This window comes from Episyrphus balteatus, chromosome 2 (genome assembly GCF_945859705.1).
Source record: "Episyrphus balteatus chromosome 2, idEpiBalt1.1, whole genome shotgun sequence".
Classification (NCBI taxonomy): Eukaryota; Metazoa; Arthropoda; class Insecta; order Diptera; family Syrphidae; genus Episyrphus; species Episyrphus balteatus.
In genome coordinates this window covers 77386792-77404661 of record NC_079135.1, presented here as the reverse complement: position 1 = coordinate 77404661, position 17870 = coordinate 77386792, and the positions used below count along the sequence as shown (strand labels likewise).

Below are 17870 nucleotides of genomic sequence, written 5' to 3'. Positions count from 1 at the left end.
AACTTGCAGTAATGTGGATTGGGTATACATACTATATATGCATTTGCAAACACAACGTGAAAGAGGACTCAATTCAATTCCCAAAATTTCGGTCGAGTGTATGTTTGTATGAGAAGAAACATCTCAATCTCTAAGCTAATGCTATTCTTCACCACACGAAGCAGTGGGGGCTTTGGAATTTATAAGAACAAAAAGATAGCGCTTTTTACATGCGTTATAGGAACTTTAGGACAAGTCTAGGATTCTCGTTAACGTCTAAGCCGGACTCAACAAAGAGAAAATTAAAAAAAAAAAAAAAAAATTTTGGATCTTGAATAGTTTCTTAAGAATAGAAATATTTAATAACATTTTTATATATAGAAAATAAAATAAAATAAAATAAAATAAAATAAAATAAAATAAAATAAAATAAAATAAAATAAAATAAAATAAAATAAAATAAAACAAAAAACGGCTGCAAGGATTTAAAAAACAAATTTATGACTTCCTTGGTAATAATGGGATATTTTCTTTGGAGTTCAAATGCATTTAATGTTTTCGTTTAAAAATATTTGGTTTTTGTTTTATTTTGTTTTTTTCATAATTTATGAATAATTTTTTACTTGCTCTATACCTAGTTTAAGGCAAGTATTGGATTCGTTTCAAAAACAAAGGTTTTAATCAAAACAAACATTACGGTGATGGAGAAGTCCGAAAAAGTTGATCTCAATATTTCGTCCATGTTACCACTAAAATGGACGGATTTTCTTAATATTTGGTACAGGTTATTTATAAGAAATGATTGTTGTCCAATAAAAAGAAAAAAAATCAGCAATAATGGACTTGATAAGGGCAGGTCGCCATTCGGAGCATTCTGAGACAATTATGGCTCATTTTTTAATGATTTTTTTTTTTTGGCTAAAATATAAAATTCTGATAATAATTATGTTCTGAATTGTAAAATATACATACCTATAATTTTCTGAACAAATAGCTACCGTTTTTTTTTTAATGTTTGTTCTTTAAATAAATTTCAAAGCATTTCGACATAAAACTAGAACATTATCATGTTTTGCATCTTATTTCGTTCCCTTATTTTGTTACCGAGGTTAAAACTTGTTTTAGAAGTTAAACGAAAATGAAAAATAAAAAAGATACAAACAGAAGTATCATGGATATGATATGACATTTTGCATTCACCCGCACCACTCACTCTATACACAAGTCACCATCTAACAAAGTACTGCCCGCAGTTCCATGGAAATGCCTTTCTGCTGCCACATCTCTGTTTATCCACCGAATTTGTTCTTTTATAATTACTTTTACTATGAGATACGAGGTCCAATTTAACTTTGATGAATGTAAATATTTTATTTCGTTTGCAAGCAATAAAGACTCATTTAAGGATCTCTCAAAGAACATAATTGGATAAAAAAAATCCTCCCTACCAAGCCATGTGACAATTTAGTAGGGTTTACAAGCCCTAGCTACGAAATTGTTTTTTTTTTTCTTTATTAGATTAATTTAAGTGTTTCTGGTTTCAGTAATAAAAAAGCCATAAATAAAACTTTGTAACAGATTTTATACGTGCGGTACATTAAATGAAATCTCTTTTTGAAAGTTAAATACATTCCATTTTTTGTATTCAAAGTACAGAAATATCTACAATACCTACAACTTAAATGCTTTAAAATAACGAACCAATCAAAAACATTTAATGAAAATCAAAAATCAAAGATAATCTTAATTTTTAACTAAACACACAACAAAAAAGGATTCTTATAAATTAAATCTCAAGGACCAAAACATAAATCAAATCAAATAACTAATAACTTTCTTACTTACAATTAAAACAACAACAAAGTCAATAGAAAGCTTTATGTATATTAAAAATTCACCCACAACATATCTATATGCACATCATTTATGCATTTGAAAACAATTTGACATACCATCTTCCCAAACTAACATATACATACATAATTGGGTTTATAAGCCAAAACTTATTGAAGCTGTGAAACTTGTTAAAGAAAAAAATTTGAAAAATGTCTGTGGATTTGAGCAGCACAACAGAACCAGTTATTTCAATTGTAGCAGCTGCTCCAGTTGTAGCTCAAAATGGCGGTGAAATGGATGCTTTACTATTGGGGCGCATTGGGGTAAGTTCTATTTGAATTTATTAATATTTTATAAACTAACACATAACAATTTCTATACTATTTTTTGAGCTATTTTAAATTTTAATTTTTATCACTAGATAAAATGAGCTTTTTGTGCATGAGTGCTATAGAAGTTTTGCACGAAATTTGCAAAAAAAAAAAATGAAAATAAAATCTCTACTACTTACTCTTATATATTTCATGATTTTCTTTCGGCTGTAAATACTTAATATTTTTCCTTTCAAGCTGATTTTTTAACCAACTTTTCTCTCTTAAAGTAGAAAGAAAGATCTTTGAGTTTAAAAAAAAATATATATTTAGTGTGTGGTGATTAGAAACTTTAGTGAAAATTAATCTCTATTAAATAAAATTTAAATAAACAAAACCTTAATTAAAATCTTTTAATCAATTAAACTATTAGTTAACTTAAACTTCTTAGGGCCAATTTTTCAATAGTCAGATAAACCTCAGTTAGAGCTTATTTCTAGGAATAAAAGTTTTTTTTATATTGACATTTGGCAGTTTTTATTCTTCTGATAGTCTAACTGACGATTGAAAAATCAGGGCTTAAACTACTAAAACTTATTGTGAATCTAATATACCTAGTCATAGTCACCCCAGAATGTGTTGTGTGTCACTTTAATCAATCTAATAATATGAAAACTTTTAAGAGGCGTTTTTAGGAAATTTCCTAAGGGAAATTATAAAGATTTGTATAATTTTGAACTTTAAATTTAAATGTCCTTTAAAGTTTAAAGTTTAAAGCATGAACTATAAATTGGTGGAACTTTCAAAACGCCCTACTATTTTGCCTTTGACTCATTTGAACCCCTTTTGGAATAAAGTGTGGGGCAAAAACATAAAAATATAAACTATAATATAGATGATGAAAAGAGTGGAATGGGGGATTTTTTTGTATTTTTTTGTTTGAGACTTATAGGAACAATAAAATCCAATATGGTACACATTCTCTGATTCTGAAAAAGGTAGATTTAATGTACCTAATAATGGTGGCAGTGGTAGAGAGGTGTGAAGTTTTTAAGGAGGTAGTTTTGTTACACTCGTTAAAATATTTCAATCCATCATAATTTTTGAATGAGGCAAATGGGTGAAATATAACGTTAGGAGAATTTTACCAGTATGAAAGTTTGTGCTCAAGTCTTTAGTTTTGTACTATTGAAGTACCTACATAGATTATAAAATACAAGTTGTTAAAACGGCAATGTGGAAAATTTCATCTAAATATGTTTATTATTTTCGTTTTTTAATGTTCTATCTAAACAGTTTTGGGCAATACAATTTCATTGTTAATGAACAATTTTCAATAGATAATTATCACTTTTTTGCAATTAGCTCAAGAAAACAAATTTTTTGCAAGCGATAAACTATTTTCAAGTATTCCCATATCAACATTTTTTAAAAGTATCTTCAAAAAATGAAAATATTTTCGAAAAAGTCTTTTAAAAAAAGTTTAAGATCTTAAATTCAAAAGAATGTGGATGCCTATTTTCCAAATAATTTCTGCAGAGTAACCACACTTGATTATGATTCCTGTAAAACCATAAGCAGTCAAATGGCTGCGTAATGGGTCAAAAAACGCATGTGTGCACCGAACCTAATAGACCAGTGCCGATGCCTTCAAAAACATTAAAAAGTACAAAAAAATCATAGTAGGATGAAACCCATTGGAAAAGGAGGGGAATATGATAAGAATGAAGTGGGTGGGTTGAGTTTTTAATGGTAAAAATGGTATATCTCGATTTCCGGCAAAACTACGAATCCTATAGAAAAAAGTTGTATAGCAAAGTTGTAGGTAATAAAAAGATCTACAACTTTTATATCAACAATTTTTTCACATAATATCAAAATTTATGTGAAAAATTCAAAAAACCGAGATTTTGGTTTTTTATTTTTATCTTTTTCAAAAAAAAAAATTTTTCTACGAAATTTAGTGAAAACTTACCTTATAATGTCTCAAATACACTGTAATTTATTTGATTTAAAATATTAATTTGTTCACCTTATTTTGACTTAATACCAAAAAAACACCCTAATTTTCAATCGAAAATTCACGTGTCAAAATATCAGCTTTTTTCAAAAAGTCGGTGAGCATTTCGTTCTTTAAAATGTCTATTTTCTGATGGTGTAAAAAAAATTTTACATTAGTATACTATAGAGCATGTTCTAGTAAAATTCAAAAAATGAAAAAAGCTTGAATTCGACAAAAAATTTGTATCATTGTTTACAATTTTGGCCTATTTATTCAAATTTACACTTTAATTACTCAAAAAACGTAAGATTAATCAATGTTACATGAAATCTTACGTTTTTTGAGTAATTAAAGTGATATTTTGACACGTGAATTTTCGATTGAAAATTAGGGTGTTTTTTTGGTATTAAGTCAAAATAAGGTGAACAAATTAATATTTTAAATCAAATAAATTACAGTGTATTTGAGACATTATAAGGTAATTTTTCACTAAATTTCGTAGAAAAATTTTTGTTTTTGAAAAAGATAAAAATAAAAAACCAAAAACTCGGTTTTTTTAATTTTTCACATAAATTTTGAGGTTATGTGAAAAAATTGTTGATATAAAAGTTGTAGATCTTTTTATTACCTACAACTTTGCCATACAAATTTTTTCTATAGGATTTGTAGTTTTGCCGGAAATCGAGATATACCATTTTTTACCATTAAAAACTCAACCCACCCACTTCCCGAACTCGGCTCGCCCGTAATTTATTTTTCCTTTGAATTTCATCATATTCACCTCCTTATCCAATGAGTTTCATTCTACTATGATTTATTTTGGTTTCAAAAATTATAGACCCTGGTCTATAAGGGTTTTGAGAGATATTTACATGCGACATAGTACTTACTAAAGTGCATGTTCAGGATTCGTAAAAAAAAATTTAACTCGAGAAAACAATCCAGACATGACATTACATTACTGTCTGTAAATCCGTCAGTATTTACCTCGAGATACAGCCTACCTACTTACGCGGTTTTTTTTAATTAATAAGTTAGTTGCTTTGGGTGGTTTCGGAGAGGGCAAGTTGAAATTTTTGTTTAAGGACAAAAAAATAACGGTTCTTGCCATAATATGACCAAAATGGAAAATAAGGTCGTACTTTTTTCAAAAAAAAAAAAAAAAAAATGATTAACTAGTCTGAGCTAGTTAAAGTACTTTTTAATTGGTTTTTAAGTTATAGCTTGTACTAAGCTTAAACTAAATAAAAAAATAAAAAAAAATGTACATAAACGTTTTGCAGTAATTTGAATGGTAAAATAAAGAAAAAAGACCATTATTGGATTTTTTTGGATTTTTCAAAAGCTAAAAGTAAATTTTTTTTTTGAAAAATCAATTTCTTGAAAACGGACCAATAAATTTTATTCTAATATTTTCTTTTTGATGGCGTACCAAATTTTAGTTTTTAATTTTTAAATAAAACAACTAGCTATTTAAAAAACAAAGACTCATACTGTATTCAATTTTCACGTAGTTGCTCTAATGTCTAAAAACACAAGAAAAAATAACACTTTAGAAAAGTGTCATTCAAATCGACAGTCACGGTTAAATTAATATTCAAGGAGCAATCAGGGTGGACACTCAATCGCCTGTCAAAACCATAAATTCATAATCAGAGAATTCACGATGATATTCAAATATTGAATAACTTAGGGAGTATCTATATTTAAAGTTGTCAAATTCAGCTTTGTTTTTAATTGCTGTACAAAATACCTACTGTCGAAAAAATAACAAGTACAACCACTCTATTAAAACACACAAGGTTGAATTTAGCAGGACTTTGTGGTTTTAGCGAGGTCATGTTTAAATACTAAAAAAAAAACTCTTAGATTTAAGCCTGTTCCCAACAAAATGAAATAAGTAAGTAAACCAGAAGAACACAACCGATTTTTTTTTTGTGATGAATACCATAAATGCGACCATACCACAATAGAAGTAACCAACCCCTCAAGCGCTAAGTTAATTATGAAAAAAATACTTCTTTTAATGACACATAATTAATGAAATGTATACAAAACATATACATATTTTGTAACCTTCAAGACATCAAAACTTGTTTCCTTTTTGTTTTGTGTTTTAATCTTGATAAATCAACAAAAAAAAAAAAAAAAAAAGCGAAAAAAAATGGAATAAAATGAATTTGAAAGTAAAATGTAGAATTTATTTTGATTTAAGGTAGTACTCTGAAAATGGGGCAATTATGGAGTTTTGGTTTGTTTATTTTGTCACGGTAATTACCTACCTTATAATTTCTTAACAGGTAATAGAAACTTTTTCCGTGTTTTGCAAGAATTTGAAATTCTTATTTACTTTATTGATGGGTTCATTTTAATCCTCCTCCTGTTTTTGTTTCCCGGAAATTATTTATGAAAAATGAAACAGTATTTTCCTTTTTTTATTTGTTTTGGTTTTAGACAAACGTTTCCAAATTAAATACCTACGTTTTATGTTAGTAAAAACGCTTAGGAATTTTTTCCAAACAAAGTTTCCACTTGATTTAAGGCTCTGCTTTAGAAAAACATGTTTACACATTAATCCTACTTTTAGCTTGGCTTTTATATAAAAGAATTCGAAAATCTAAAATCTGTCAACTATTATTTCAAAATATTAAAAAATTAAGCCTTTAATTAAAGTACTATGCAATTTTATGACTTTTCTACTCTATGAAAGAGCTCAACTTCAAAATCCATAAAAAAAAGTCTATGTACTTTTTTTTTTAAATATTCATTCATTTGATCGATGTCAATTGCACTAGAATAACCTTCAATCGCTCAATTTTATTTACTATTCGAGAGTATATGTTCATGTTCATATAAATGTATGTTATGTGTGCACTTCTAGTTCGACATTGGAATATGAAAAAAAAAGATAGAATCCACCTACCTCCATCATCGTGATGAAATTTGCTTCACAAGTTCACAAAAAAAAAAAAAAAAAAACGAGAAAAAAATATAAAAACATTGCTTTCGTCCTTGTAGCAACACACAAGCTCTTTTGGAAATAAAATGAAAAACAAATAGAAAAACATCCAACCTTTTATTAACAATTCATGGAATTCATGCTTTTTGGGAAAGTAGGAATTTTAGGTAGGTACTATACCTACCCACTCTCTCTTTTTCTGTACTCTCAAATTCGAGTAATTATCTAGCAAGGTATGCCAATATCGAAGTAAGCTCCATCAACAGTCCCTACTAGTATAATTTCACGCATTCATTTGAATGAAATTAATATGATTTGAGAATTCAATTTCATGAAATTTCGTGGTATAATTTTTCTTATACTCATTTGGTTTTATTTTCCTGTTAAATATTGATTGGTGAGTTAAATTTATAGTTGAACTTGGATCATTACCGGATTTCTATAGAATTTGATGCATTTTTCATAACAAATACCTCGAGGCTAAATGGGAATTTTCGTTTCTGTTCAGGTAGAGAAAATGTTAGTTTTTGTGCACACTTTTTGCCTTTAAGTCTATTGAAAATATTTTATCTTGGAGGCAGATTGTTTTGGCCTTAATTTTCCAATCCAAATTTCAATTTATAGCGAATAAGAGTTGATAAACTATAGCTATCATGAAAACTCAAACGTTTTTTCATTTATTTATTTCCTAAAAAGTCCATTTATATACATATACATTATACAATACATTTATGTATGACATGACAATGAAACTCTTGAAGTCCCTGTCAATTTCTCGAAAAAAACTTTTTATTTTTTGTGATGTAGGCTGGGCATCGAACCCAGACCTCTGGTGTTACAGTCCATCGTTCAATGGAGTACACAAAAAGTACATGTAGTTTGTTTTTGATTAAACAGCTATTGAATTTAGTTACTTCTTTAATTCATTAGGCCCCTAAAGGGGCCAAACGGCAACACTGTCGTGTACGTTATGTAAAAACAAGAAAAATATAATATGAAAGGGATTTATTAAGGTCTGTAATGGTAAGACTTACAATATTGTGTTACACATATTTTGTTTTAAGTCAAACATCCAACTTTTATATTTTGTCATAGAGACTGAGAAAAATTAAAAAAAAAACGAAAAAATAAAAAAATACAACAACATAACCTCAAATGTGTTGTCCTCGCTGAAAAACAGTGAATGCACTAGGAAAGATATTTATATTACCTACAACTTTGGTCTATAACTTTTACAGTTTAAAAAATTATGTAACTAGTACCGGGAATGATAAAATCTTAAAAAAACCGAAAAAAAAATCTAAATTTAAACAACATAACCTCAAAACTGTTGCCCGCTCAGAAAAATAATTTACTACAAAGAAAAAGATAGTTAAATTTCAAATAACTTTGATCTGATAATCATTTGTATAGGACCCATAGTTTTTGAGATATAGAGCAATTCGCGTTTTCCAAAATGGCGGATTTCACCAGGGGGGTGGCGTCCCGAAAACCAGGACTTAAGCTTTTCTAATACTTCTCTTTTAGATTCATTTTTTTTCAGCCGTCCTGTATTTCGTTCCACAAAATGCATGTTTTTTTATTAACTTTCCTGTACTAAAAAGCAGGATTTTGTTTTGTTATTGTTTCGCAAATAAATTAATGATCTTATCCGGATCACGAGGAAAATAAAACACAGGTAATATGTTTAAAACTCATGGAAAGTTTTCAAAAGTAAAATTTCTTGGAACCAAAGAAGTACCCTCCACGAGTGCATCTTATAGAATAAAGAACATTATGGTTCTCTTAATTTTATAAGCAATCAATTGAGGCAATGTTCTTTATCAGTCAATAGAATTGAAAATCACATAATTTTTCCCCCAGAATTTGACTTTAAAGTCGATTAATTAAAAGACATTTCATTTAAATAACTTGACTTAAAAATTAGAATTATGTGTAATATTCTAGCTTTTGTTTTTTAAATAATTTTCCTTGTCATTTTTAAGAAAATTTTCCCGCCTAAACGGGTAGAGATAGAGCTCTTCGTAGTAAAAAAGTTATTGTATTGAGCTCTCCTTCAAAAACTGTTATCATTTCTTGTTGCCAAAGTTGACGTTATCTCCCCGCTAAAAACCGTTACATACTTTCATATTGACCCATCTGGTCCATCTTCACCTAGTCCTATAACAATATCTTCGGCAAAGTTATCCCAACTGCCTTCAAATGATAAATAATTAAAAAAATTTATGTTTTTTTGTATTGTCCGCGGATATGGAGTGATGCAAGCCCGGGAGACTTGCCTCCGCTTTCTGAGGTTTACCCAGTGAATCTCACAGACGGATCAATTAATTAAAATAGGGATATCAAGAACTGTTCTTCATTATTTTATCGTAATTTTTAGAAAAAGTTCAGCTGCCTCATACATGCTTCCTTCCAGTAAGCGAATGATTTTTTTTATTTTTGCTCAATTTTCCATGGACTTTTGATTTGAAACGACCTATAATTTTTTTCTCTAGCATTTCTTTCATTCAAACAAGCATGATTTGTTGTTATTTTTGAGTTGATTTGTTGCAATGAGAAAATAAACTCTGAGTCAGGACTTTTGATTTGAAACGACCTATATATCACAAGCAAAACATTTTAAAAAACAAAAAATATTATATATAACTTCTAAAATAGTTTTGAGCTAAAAAAAAAAATAATTGACTTTGCATATTTAAAATTTTTTTTTTATTTTTAAAACTCATAATTCTGGGAGATAAGAATCCAAATTGCAAATTTTATAATTTATATTTTTTTATTTTTATTTTGGTTTCGTTAATTCCTATGAACAATTTGGGAGAATAGTTGAAATTCGGTATTTTCAAACACTTAATTTGCTTATACTACACACTTCTTTCTTTATCATTGCAACTTTTTGGCCACCCGGGTAAATTTGATTGTATTTCTTCTTTTTCTTGAATATTGATGACATGTCCTAGTTTTCTCTTAGAATAAGGAATAGTAAACCATTCTATCCACAAGATGAGGGAATACTCTGAGGTGTATGGAAATAGCTAAATCTGAATAGAAAATTAATTCAGAATTTTATTACGGAAAATCAAACTGATGATCCCATGAGATTTTTTTTTCAATTTTACCAAAACCACATGCATCTATTATTATAATACGAGAAGTGACTTTGCAAAAGGATGAGTAAACGTTTTCTGTCACAAAAAATAAAATCTAGTAGAAAAAAAGAACAATATTAGAACTAAACATAATGTTTCACATACGACCTGTTTTCAGATTTTTTTTTTTCATTCAACTTAGACCGGCTAAATTTAGCAATATGGAAAACAAAATTGCATATTAAGCTTAAAAAAATGAATATTAAATCTTAAATGTATCCCTTTTTGTTATATTACTCTATTCAGCCATTTGTACTTTATTCAAATTTCCAACAGAATTACTGATCCTTTTTATGTTAAACAATCGAATTAATTAACAATGCCATTTTCGTCAAACAAAAAAAATACTCAATTCAGTAGTTAATTAAATTTCGATTTTTTTTTTTTTTGTAATTTATTCATTAACACTTCAATTCTCCAATTAATTATGGCTTCCGGTCGAATTGAAAAGTATTTATAAATCAATTCGTTTGGATTTCAATGGGAATGTGAATTTTCGTCTTTTTTTTTTGTGAATAAAATTAATTTTATGAATAAATAATATGAACCCTCTAGGGCCAAATGATAAAATATTACCAATTTTAGTTGATCGAAAAAACATACTTTTGTGTGTGTGTGTGTGTGTGTGTGTGTGTGTACAAAATAAGAAGTTCATAGGTAAACCATAGAATTTCTTATACCTTATGTCTCAGGGATAAAGTTTGTGGAATAACTTTTGGATTATTTGATAATGGAGAGTCTTAATGAACTTCATCAAACAGAATGTTGTTGACAGGTTTGAAAGTTCATTTATACACATTATGTATGTATGTCGTATGTGTTTGTATATATTATAAGGACATCAATGAGATTATATAAAAATGGTGATTTCCCATACTTTATCGATGATTATCCTAATTGAAGGTAGAATATTTGAAAAAGAGGTTATAGGTTGAACAATATGGTAAGAGTTTTTGGGTTCGAAAAGTTGTCTTATATAATATAAGGTAATGATAAACTGAAAGAAGGACGCATGCAACATAAGAAATATTTTCTCTAAAAGAAAAAAAGAATAGCCTTACAAAAAATAAAATAAAGGGATAAAGGTAGTTCACTTATAGTCTCATATCGTTTTAAAATTTACCTTAAATTTACATTATTTCCCCAATTTGTTTGGATTCATTGGAAACAAAATTGTTTTTAAAAACACTCCTTAGGGGGTTATATCTAGCTGTAAGTGCGAAAAAACGTTCTAGTTGTGGATTTTTTGTGAAGAGGCATTTAATTACACTGGTCAACAAGGTTTTTGTTACAGACACCAAGATATACTTTTCTATAGGTTTTTTGGATGCTGAGCTCGAACCCGAAGTCAGAACAATTCTATCACATCACGTTTTTGAGATAATCCCGTTAGAAAATCGAAAATGCCGCTTTTTACCAGTTTTCGAGATTATTTCTTAGCTTTTGGTTATTTGTTTTAAATAAAATTGTAACGGTTTCTAATAGAACTAAATCTTGTCTTTTTAAATCCGTTTAATTCTTTTAAATATCTCTTTTCTTCTTTGAGAAATCTGAAGTTGAAATCAACGTGTTTGGTTTATCTCATGTTTATTTGCTTTTAATAGCGAATCTTGAAAAGTTCTTTGCCAATCGCTTTCAAATTTTGACAAAACGTTCCATTTAGAATCTTACAAGTTTTTATATTTGCGAAGGTGGTGAATCGCGGTGAGATACATCAAAACGTGACCGTGTCAGATAGTTATACTAAATAATTACTAGTGAGAAAAATATAATTTTTTTCTTGTTAAAAACAAGATAAGAACTTACTTGAATGTAAATGAAACGTTGTGTCAAAATTTGAAAGCGATTGGCAAAGAACATTTCGAGATTTGCTATTAAAAGCAAATAAACATGAGATATACCAAACACGTTGATTTCAATTTCAGATTCCTCAAAGAAGAAAAGAGATATTTAAAAGATTTAAACGGATTAAGAAAGACAAGATTTAGTTCTATTAGAAACCGTTACAAATTTATTTAAAACAAATAACCAAAAGCTAAGAAATAATCTCGAAAACTGGTAAAAAGCGGCATTTTCGATTTTCTAACGGGATTATCTCAAAAACGTGATGTGATAGAATTTGTTTGACTTCGGATTCGAGGTCAGCACACCAAAATCCTATAGAAAAGTATACCTTGGTTTCTGTAACAAAAAAAAGTTTAATTTTGTTGACCAGTGTTATATAAACATAAAGAATACATGTACATATAACAAATTGTATGTTTTAAAAGAATTCGCTGTGTATTTTAAAAAAATATTGGGTTCCGTTATTTTTGTAGTAGATCTCCTAGACGACCTTCAAAAAAAGGTGTCTAGCAGTAAACAAGATATCTCTGATCCAAATCACCTAAAATTAAAAAAATCCAAAAGATTCATTTCCAAGATAGACGAATGCAGGAAATGAACGAAGGAATATTCAAAATTTTGATTTTTGATAAAATGGCGACTTCCCAAAGAAAAAAATCGTTTTTTTTTCACGAAAATGTACACTTTAAAGTGACTTAAAAAATCGAATTATTGTCAAAAACCTTATTCCTTCCTGAAAACACAGTTTCGAGAAAAACGCGTTTAAACATTTTAGGAACCATGTAAACTTTGTTAAAAAGGTTTCACAAATGCGTATTTTCTCGGAAACTAATTGCTGTAACTGTAACTGAGTTAAAAAGATGAATTTAACTAAGTTTTTGTTTATGTTTTTCGTATACGCTAGAAAAATCGTATTTTTTGTATCTTTTTCGTTATAAAATTAAAATTAATTAAAATTGAGTTAAAATAATATTATATTTTTATATTTTTAGTTTTGTCTTTTAATAACGTGCAAAACGGCACTTTTTCCATAGGGGCAGAAAAAACCAAGGTCAAAAATAGTTCTTTTTTTTTTTTAAAACAGCATAACTCCAAAATATTTTTTTTTAATATTGCATGTGCTATTAAACTTAGTAGGTATACCATCGCATATCAAAAAAGAAATACAATTTTTTGGTGTATATAACTTTTGAGTTTTGTTTTTTATTGACAACGAAAATCATTTTTTAATGATTCAAAAAACTTTAAATGTCTCTCCTGAAAATTTGCAAATTTCGACTTATGCCACTCTGCCTTGAAAGCGACGACATATGTATGTACATTCAAAATATGCAAAAAAAATATTTGATTTTTTTCAAAATTACAACCAGGTATAACCCCTTAACTTAATGAGAATCAACATGAAGAAACATATAAACTTTCTCATAAAGCACAACACACTTATGTGGTTTTGAAAATACTGTAGGTAGTATTAATGAGTTTAGGAAATTTAATTGAAAATTCTTAAAACAACTGTAAGTGATTGTACTGTCATTTGAAATTAAATTCTATAGGTATTTCTTTTAATACATAAATTGCTGTAATGTTTCCCGCCGATGATTGCGTAAAGAAAAGGATTTACTTCTTTAAGATAAGGAACAGCTTAAAACTTTGTGCATATCATCAATTGTTATTCAATTTGTGGTATACATTGTTTTGAAAAGTTTTTAATTGGCAGAATACAATAGATAAATACAAAACATATTTTAACTTAACTAAAACTATGATTTGTTGGTATGTTTGCGATGACCTACTTCCTTTGTCCAAGTAGTAAAATGATACTATAATACTATTATGCCATTTAACCTTCGACAGCCATGGTTGTTATGTCATAACCTATAGAGAGAATAGAAATAGCTTCTTACCTAAAGTGCAAATTAAGATTGTGAGATATGCCATATAGTGATAAAATATAGGAGATGTAATAAGTAGGCAGAGTAATAATAACAGTGAAATATAATGAAAAGAGGCACAAATGAATGAAAAGAGACACAAAGTGTAAACGTACAGAATACAAATAAGTATACTTTTCTCTTGGCTCTACCTGTAAGGTAAGAATAATGACCCTGTTGATTTTGCTTCAAGATTGAAGATGATATTTTGTGAGGTGAATATACATTTTAAATTCTTGAAATTATACCTATATACAGATTCTACTGGCAAGATAAAAAACCACTTTAACACACTCATAAAAATCAAATTAAAGCTATTGTTATCGCTCTTAACAATGAAACAATGCCAGGTAGTTATTAAAAGCATTTTGTAATTTAGGGTTGCCATTTTGGTAATATGAAAGTTATGAATTTTTGTGGGTAACAGGTTCTTTTTTATTATGTCACCATATGGCGATCATTATAGTTTAAAAGTATTAAAGCAAATTTCCCTTACACACAAAAAATTATATTAGAGTTTGTACACAGTTTTAACTTGCGATTGTAGGGATATCCTTTAATTGAATAGCAAGTACCGGAAAAGGTTTTTTGAATAAAAAACATTGATATCTGCTATTGAAGCAAAATGGTTTCAAGTTTTGCAAATTTTGTATGAATTTTCGAATTTTAAATTTCGAGGTCACTGTGGTGTATGTGTAATATTTTTTTTTTTTTTTACAAATAATGAAACCAGTTGACCTTAGAGGAATAATCTTTGACTATTGATAATATGAATTGGCGATTTGAAATTTTTTATAAGAAGTGCTCATCGTTGCAGACTTTTCTGTGTTAGGGCTACATTGACAGACGAAAAAGATTCTTAGTAGAGGCGTTTGACTTTTTGTTTAAATAATTGTAATGCAGGTATTGTACAGAACTAATTAGAATAACATTAAAACACCAAAGGAACTTAACCAATTAAAAACTACATTAGAGTCGTCAGAGTTGACAAATGAAAGTTGATAGTTGACTGATGTTGAATGACAGGCAGACACGATGAAATTTATATTATGAGACCAAACCCAAGTTGGTAACAGTGGTCTAGAGGTTGAACTTGAATGTTTAGATACTTTTATCAAAAATAAATTACTTTGAGGCTGAGTGTTAAATTGTTTATTGTACCACTATTTGTATTTTTTATATGGTCATTTGTTAGTATTTTTCGTAATAGGTTCAAAAAAAGCATAATGCAATACGCCTCATCCTATTTTAGGGCTTGATGCAGCATCTACAACCCCTTATTTGTTAATCCATAGTTTAACTCAGTACAAAAAAAGCTTTTTACATACAATGAAATTGTCATAATATGAAATCATTTTCATTTGTAAATTTTATTTTTCAATGCTTACTTTGAAAAAAAAAAAAAAAAAAAATCATCATAAATAGACATGTAAACTTAAAAAAGGAACCAAGTTCTCCTATCAAAAAAACTGCTTATTTTTTACAATGTTTACTTTTAATCAAAGTTTAGATAACTGAAAAAATGTTTGCTCAATCCCAAAATCCATGAACAAAATTGTTATTTTGCTTATGCAAACCAACAAATTCATAAAGTTTTATTATTATGACACTTAACTGAAGAAAACTTTCGCACAAGAAGTATTCTGGTGCAGTGTTAAGACGAAAAAACTTTGACTTGAATGTTACTTGAAGTGTAATAAGAAGGGGATTTTGAATATTGAGATTAGATCTGAGAACCACTTTTTCGTCTTCTTTTCCGTATTTAAAATTTTATTAAACCATGGAATTTGAATTTTTGCGCTCCAGTAGATACAGACTCTGAGACTACAGTCCCCACATCGTGATTCATTTGAAAATAAAAATTAACACTTAAAAAAAAAAATAAACTTTTTGAACCGTGTCAAAAATATTGGTTAATGTTGGCTAAGGTCAATTTATTAACATATATGATTCTACATGGTTTACTGTTTTTACTAAAATTATTGAAAATTTTATAGGCAGGTACACAAATTATTATAGCCAAAAAATCTAAGGTACCGAAAAAATGCGTTCTAAATTATTTCCTCCAAATTCATCGAGTGAGACATCGAAAGAAATGTCTTTTAAAGCTCTATTCATGGATGAAATCCAAACTTTTCTTTGGAGTTTGGTTGCTGAGTTATTTCCAAACCAAAAAAGTATTTTTTTACGTTCAAGCAGATAACTTTTTACCAAATTTCCAAAACAATTTTTGGTTTAAAGATATGTCAGGATTTCAACTACATACCTACATAAGCACAGCATATCCTTATAAATCAGATCTAATTTCAATTTTATTTGCAAAAAAATCAAGATCACGAACTTTAACTGCGTATATAAAATTGAATATTTCCTCTCCAGCAACAATCGATATCATTTCATTTCATTTTGATGATAATTGTACCTCAGAGAAATATTCTACATTAACATTTCTTTTATCATTTTTAATCCTTGTCAACCTTTTGTGAATTTTCATTCCATAGAAGGAATCTTATGCCGAAGGCAAAATTTAAGAAGCAATAAGCAAAAGTATGCAACTTCAAACGCAAAAGCATATATTTGTCTACTCAAAATCTACTCCAGTTTCTTTTATTTATGAAGGAAAGCACATAAATCTTTGCATACAGAAATGTGCACGCAGGTGTCGCAAGGAAATGCTCACGTATTAAACATAAGTGGGTATATCATTTTAAAGGCTGGGTTTCGCACAAGACCTCTCTGGTGCCATAGTCCATCGCTCTATTCATCGCACTACGGGGTTATTCTACTACTTTTTTTTAAATCACTCTAAACGACAGCACTGGATTTAATACTTTTAAACAATAACCCCTATAAGGTCGACACTCCAAATCTGAATAAATCTAATGAAGTACTGAGAACAGGATTTTCTCATAAGAATTTACACTCTACTACCTTACAATTCGCATCCACTTCTGTAGTAGAAAAATAATAGGCGATATAGAAGAAAAAAATGACCAGGTCCACCTATTGGCCATGAATGGAACCTATTGATTTGATGGCTTAAAGGCTTTCCTGTAAATTTATCGGGTTAGTCCTTGTTTGTTTTCGCATATGTCATTCTAATTGAAGCTATTAGTAAATATTTTTTTTTAACTAATGTTATACTTGCCCTTAAAGTACCTATCCTTAGATTTATATTGTGAGGTTTAAGAGTGGCACACCGGCCCCCCTGCCGTTTTGACAGAGTGTTCTATGAATGTTTTACCGGAACTTCCTGCAGTGAGTCTAAAAGAGGATGTCATAAAAATGCGATGGCACGAAATTCAATTTATCTCAAGTGGTTGTATGCGCTGGTGAATGATGGAGTCTCAATACACGAAGAAACTTTTACTTACTTATTGGATAAAATTTCTTTTATTCTAAAAATAAAAAAAAACTAAAGTTTTTGATTAAATCAAAGACAAAATAAATAAAAAATAAATAAATGCATGAAGTTTGTTTCTAGTTTTAAATAAATCTTTAACTTCTCTTCAACTATTAGCCTTTTTTTAGATATAGGCAAACCTTAGGTTTTGCCAAGAGTGCTACTAAAACAACTATGCATGTAGCTTGAATATAATAAATAAAATAATAACAAAAATCCATGTAAATACAATCTCAATTCTATTGTAGATCTTTTTGCTGTTTAAAGCTGCTTTATTAATGAATTTTAATTATTTCTCTAGTTGAACTAATTTAAATGAAAACTCATCTATTTTTCTCGTTTGCAAGTTTTTTCCAAGGACACAAAAAAAAAACACTAACAACATTTCTTAATGCTTTTATTAAAAAAAAAAACAACAAACAAAATTATAATCTAATATCCATTTCGTTTGGAAG

At 28.5% G+C, this 17870-nt stretch overlaps 2 protein-coding genes across 3 annotated transcripts in view; one reads left to right on the top strand and one right to left on the bottom strand.

Moving 5' to 3' along the window:
• The window catches only part of LOC129910514 (inactive dipeptidyl peptidase 10), a 178366-nt gene that overhangs the window by 82090 nt on the left and 78406 nt on the right, over positions 1-17870 (top strand). The window contains exon 2 of one of the 2 annotated variants that reach the window (XM_055987923.1): positions 1631-2138. The exons of the other annotated variant lie outside the window; for it this stretch is intronic. Coding sequence (XP_055843898.1) covers positions 2025-2138 — 114 coding nt within the window. The 5' untranslated portion in view covers positions 1631-2024. The remainder of the gene's footprint in view (positions 1-1630; positions 2139-17870) is intronic. 2 annotated transcript variants of the gene reach the window in all.
• The window catches only part of LOC129910517 (XK-related protein 4-like), a 141600-nt gene that overhangs the window by 111679 nt on the left and 12051 nt on the right, over positions 1-17870 (bottom strand). The gene's annotated exons all lie outside the window — the stretch shown is intronic.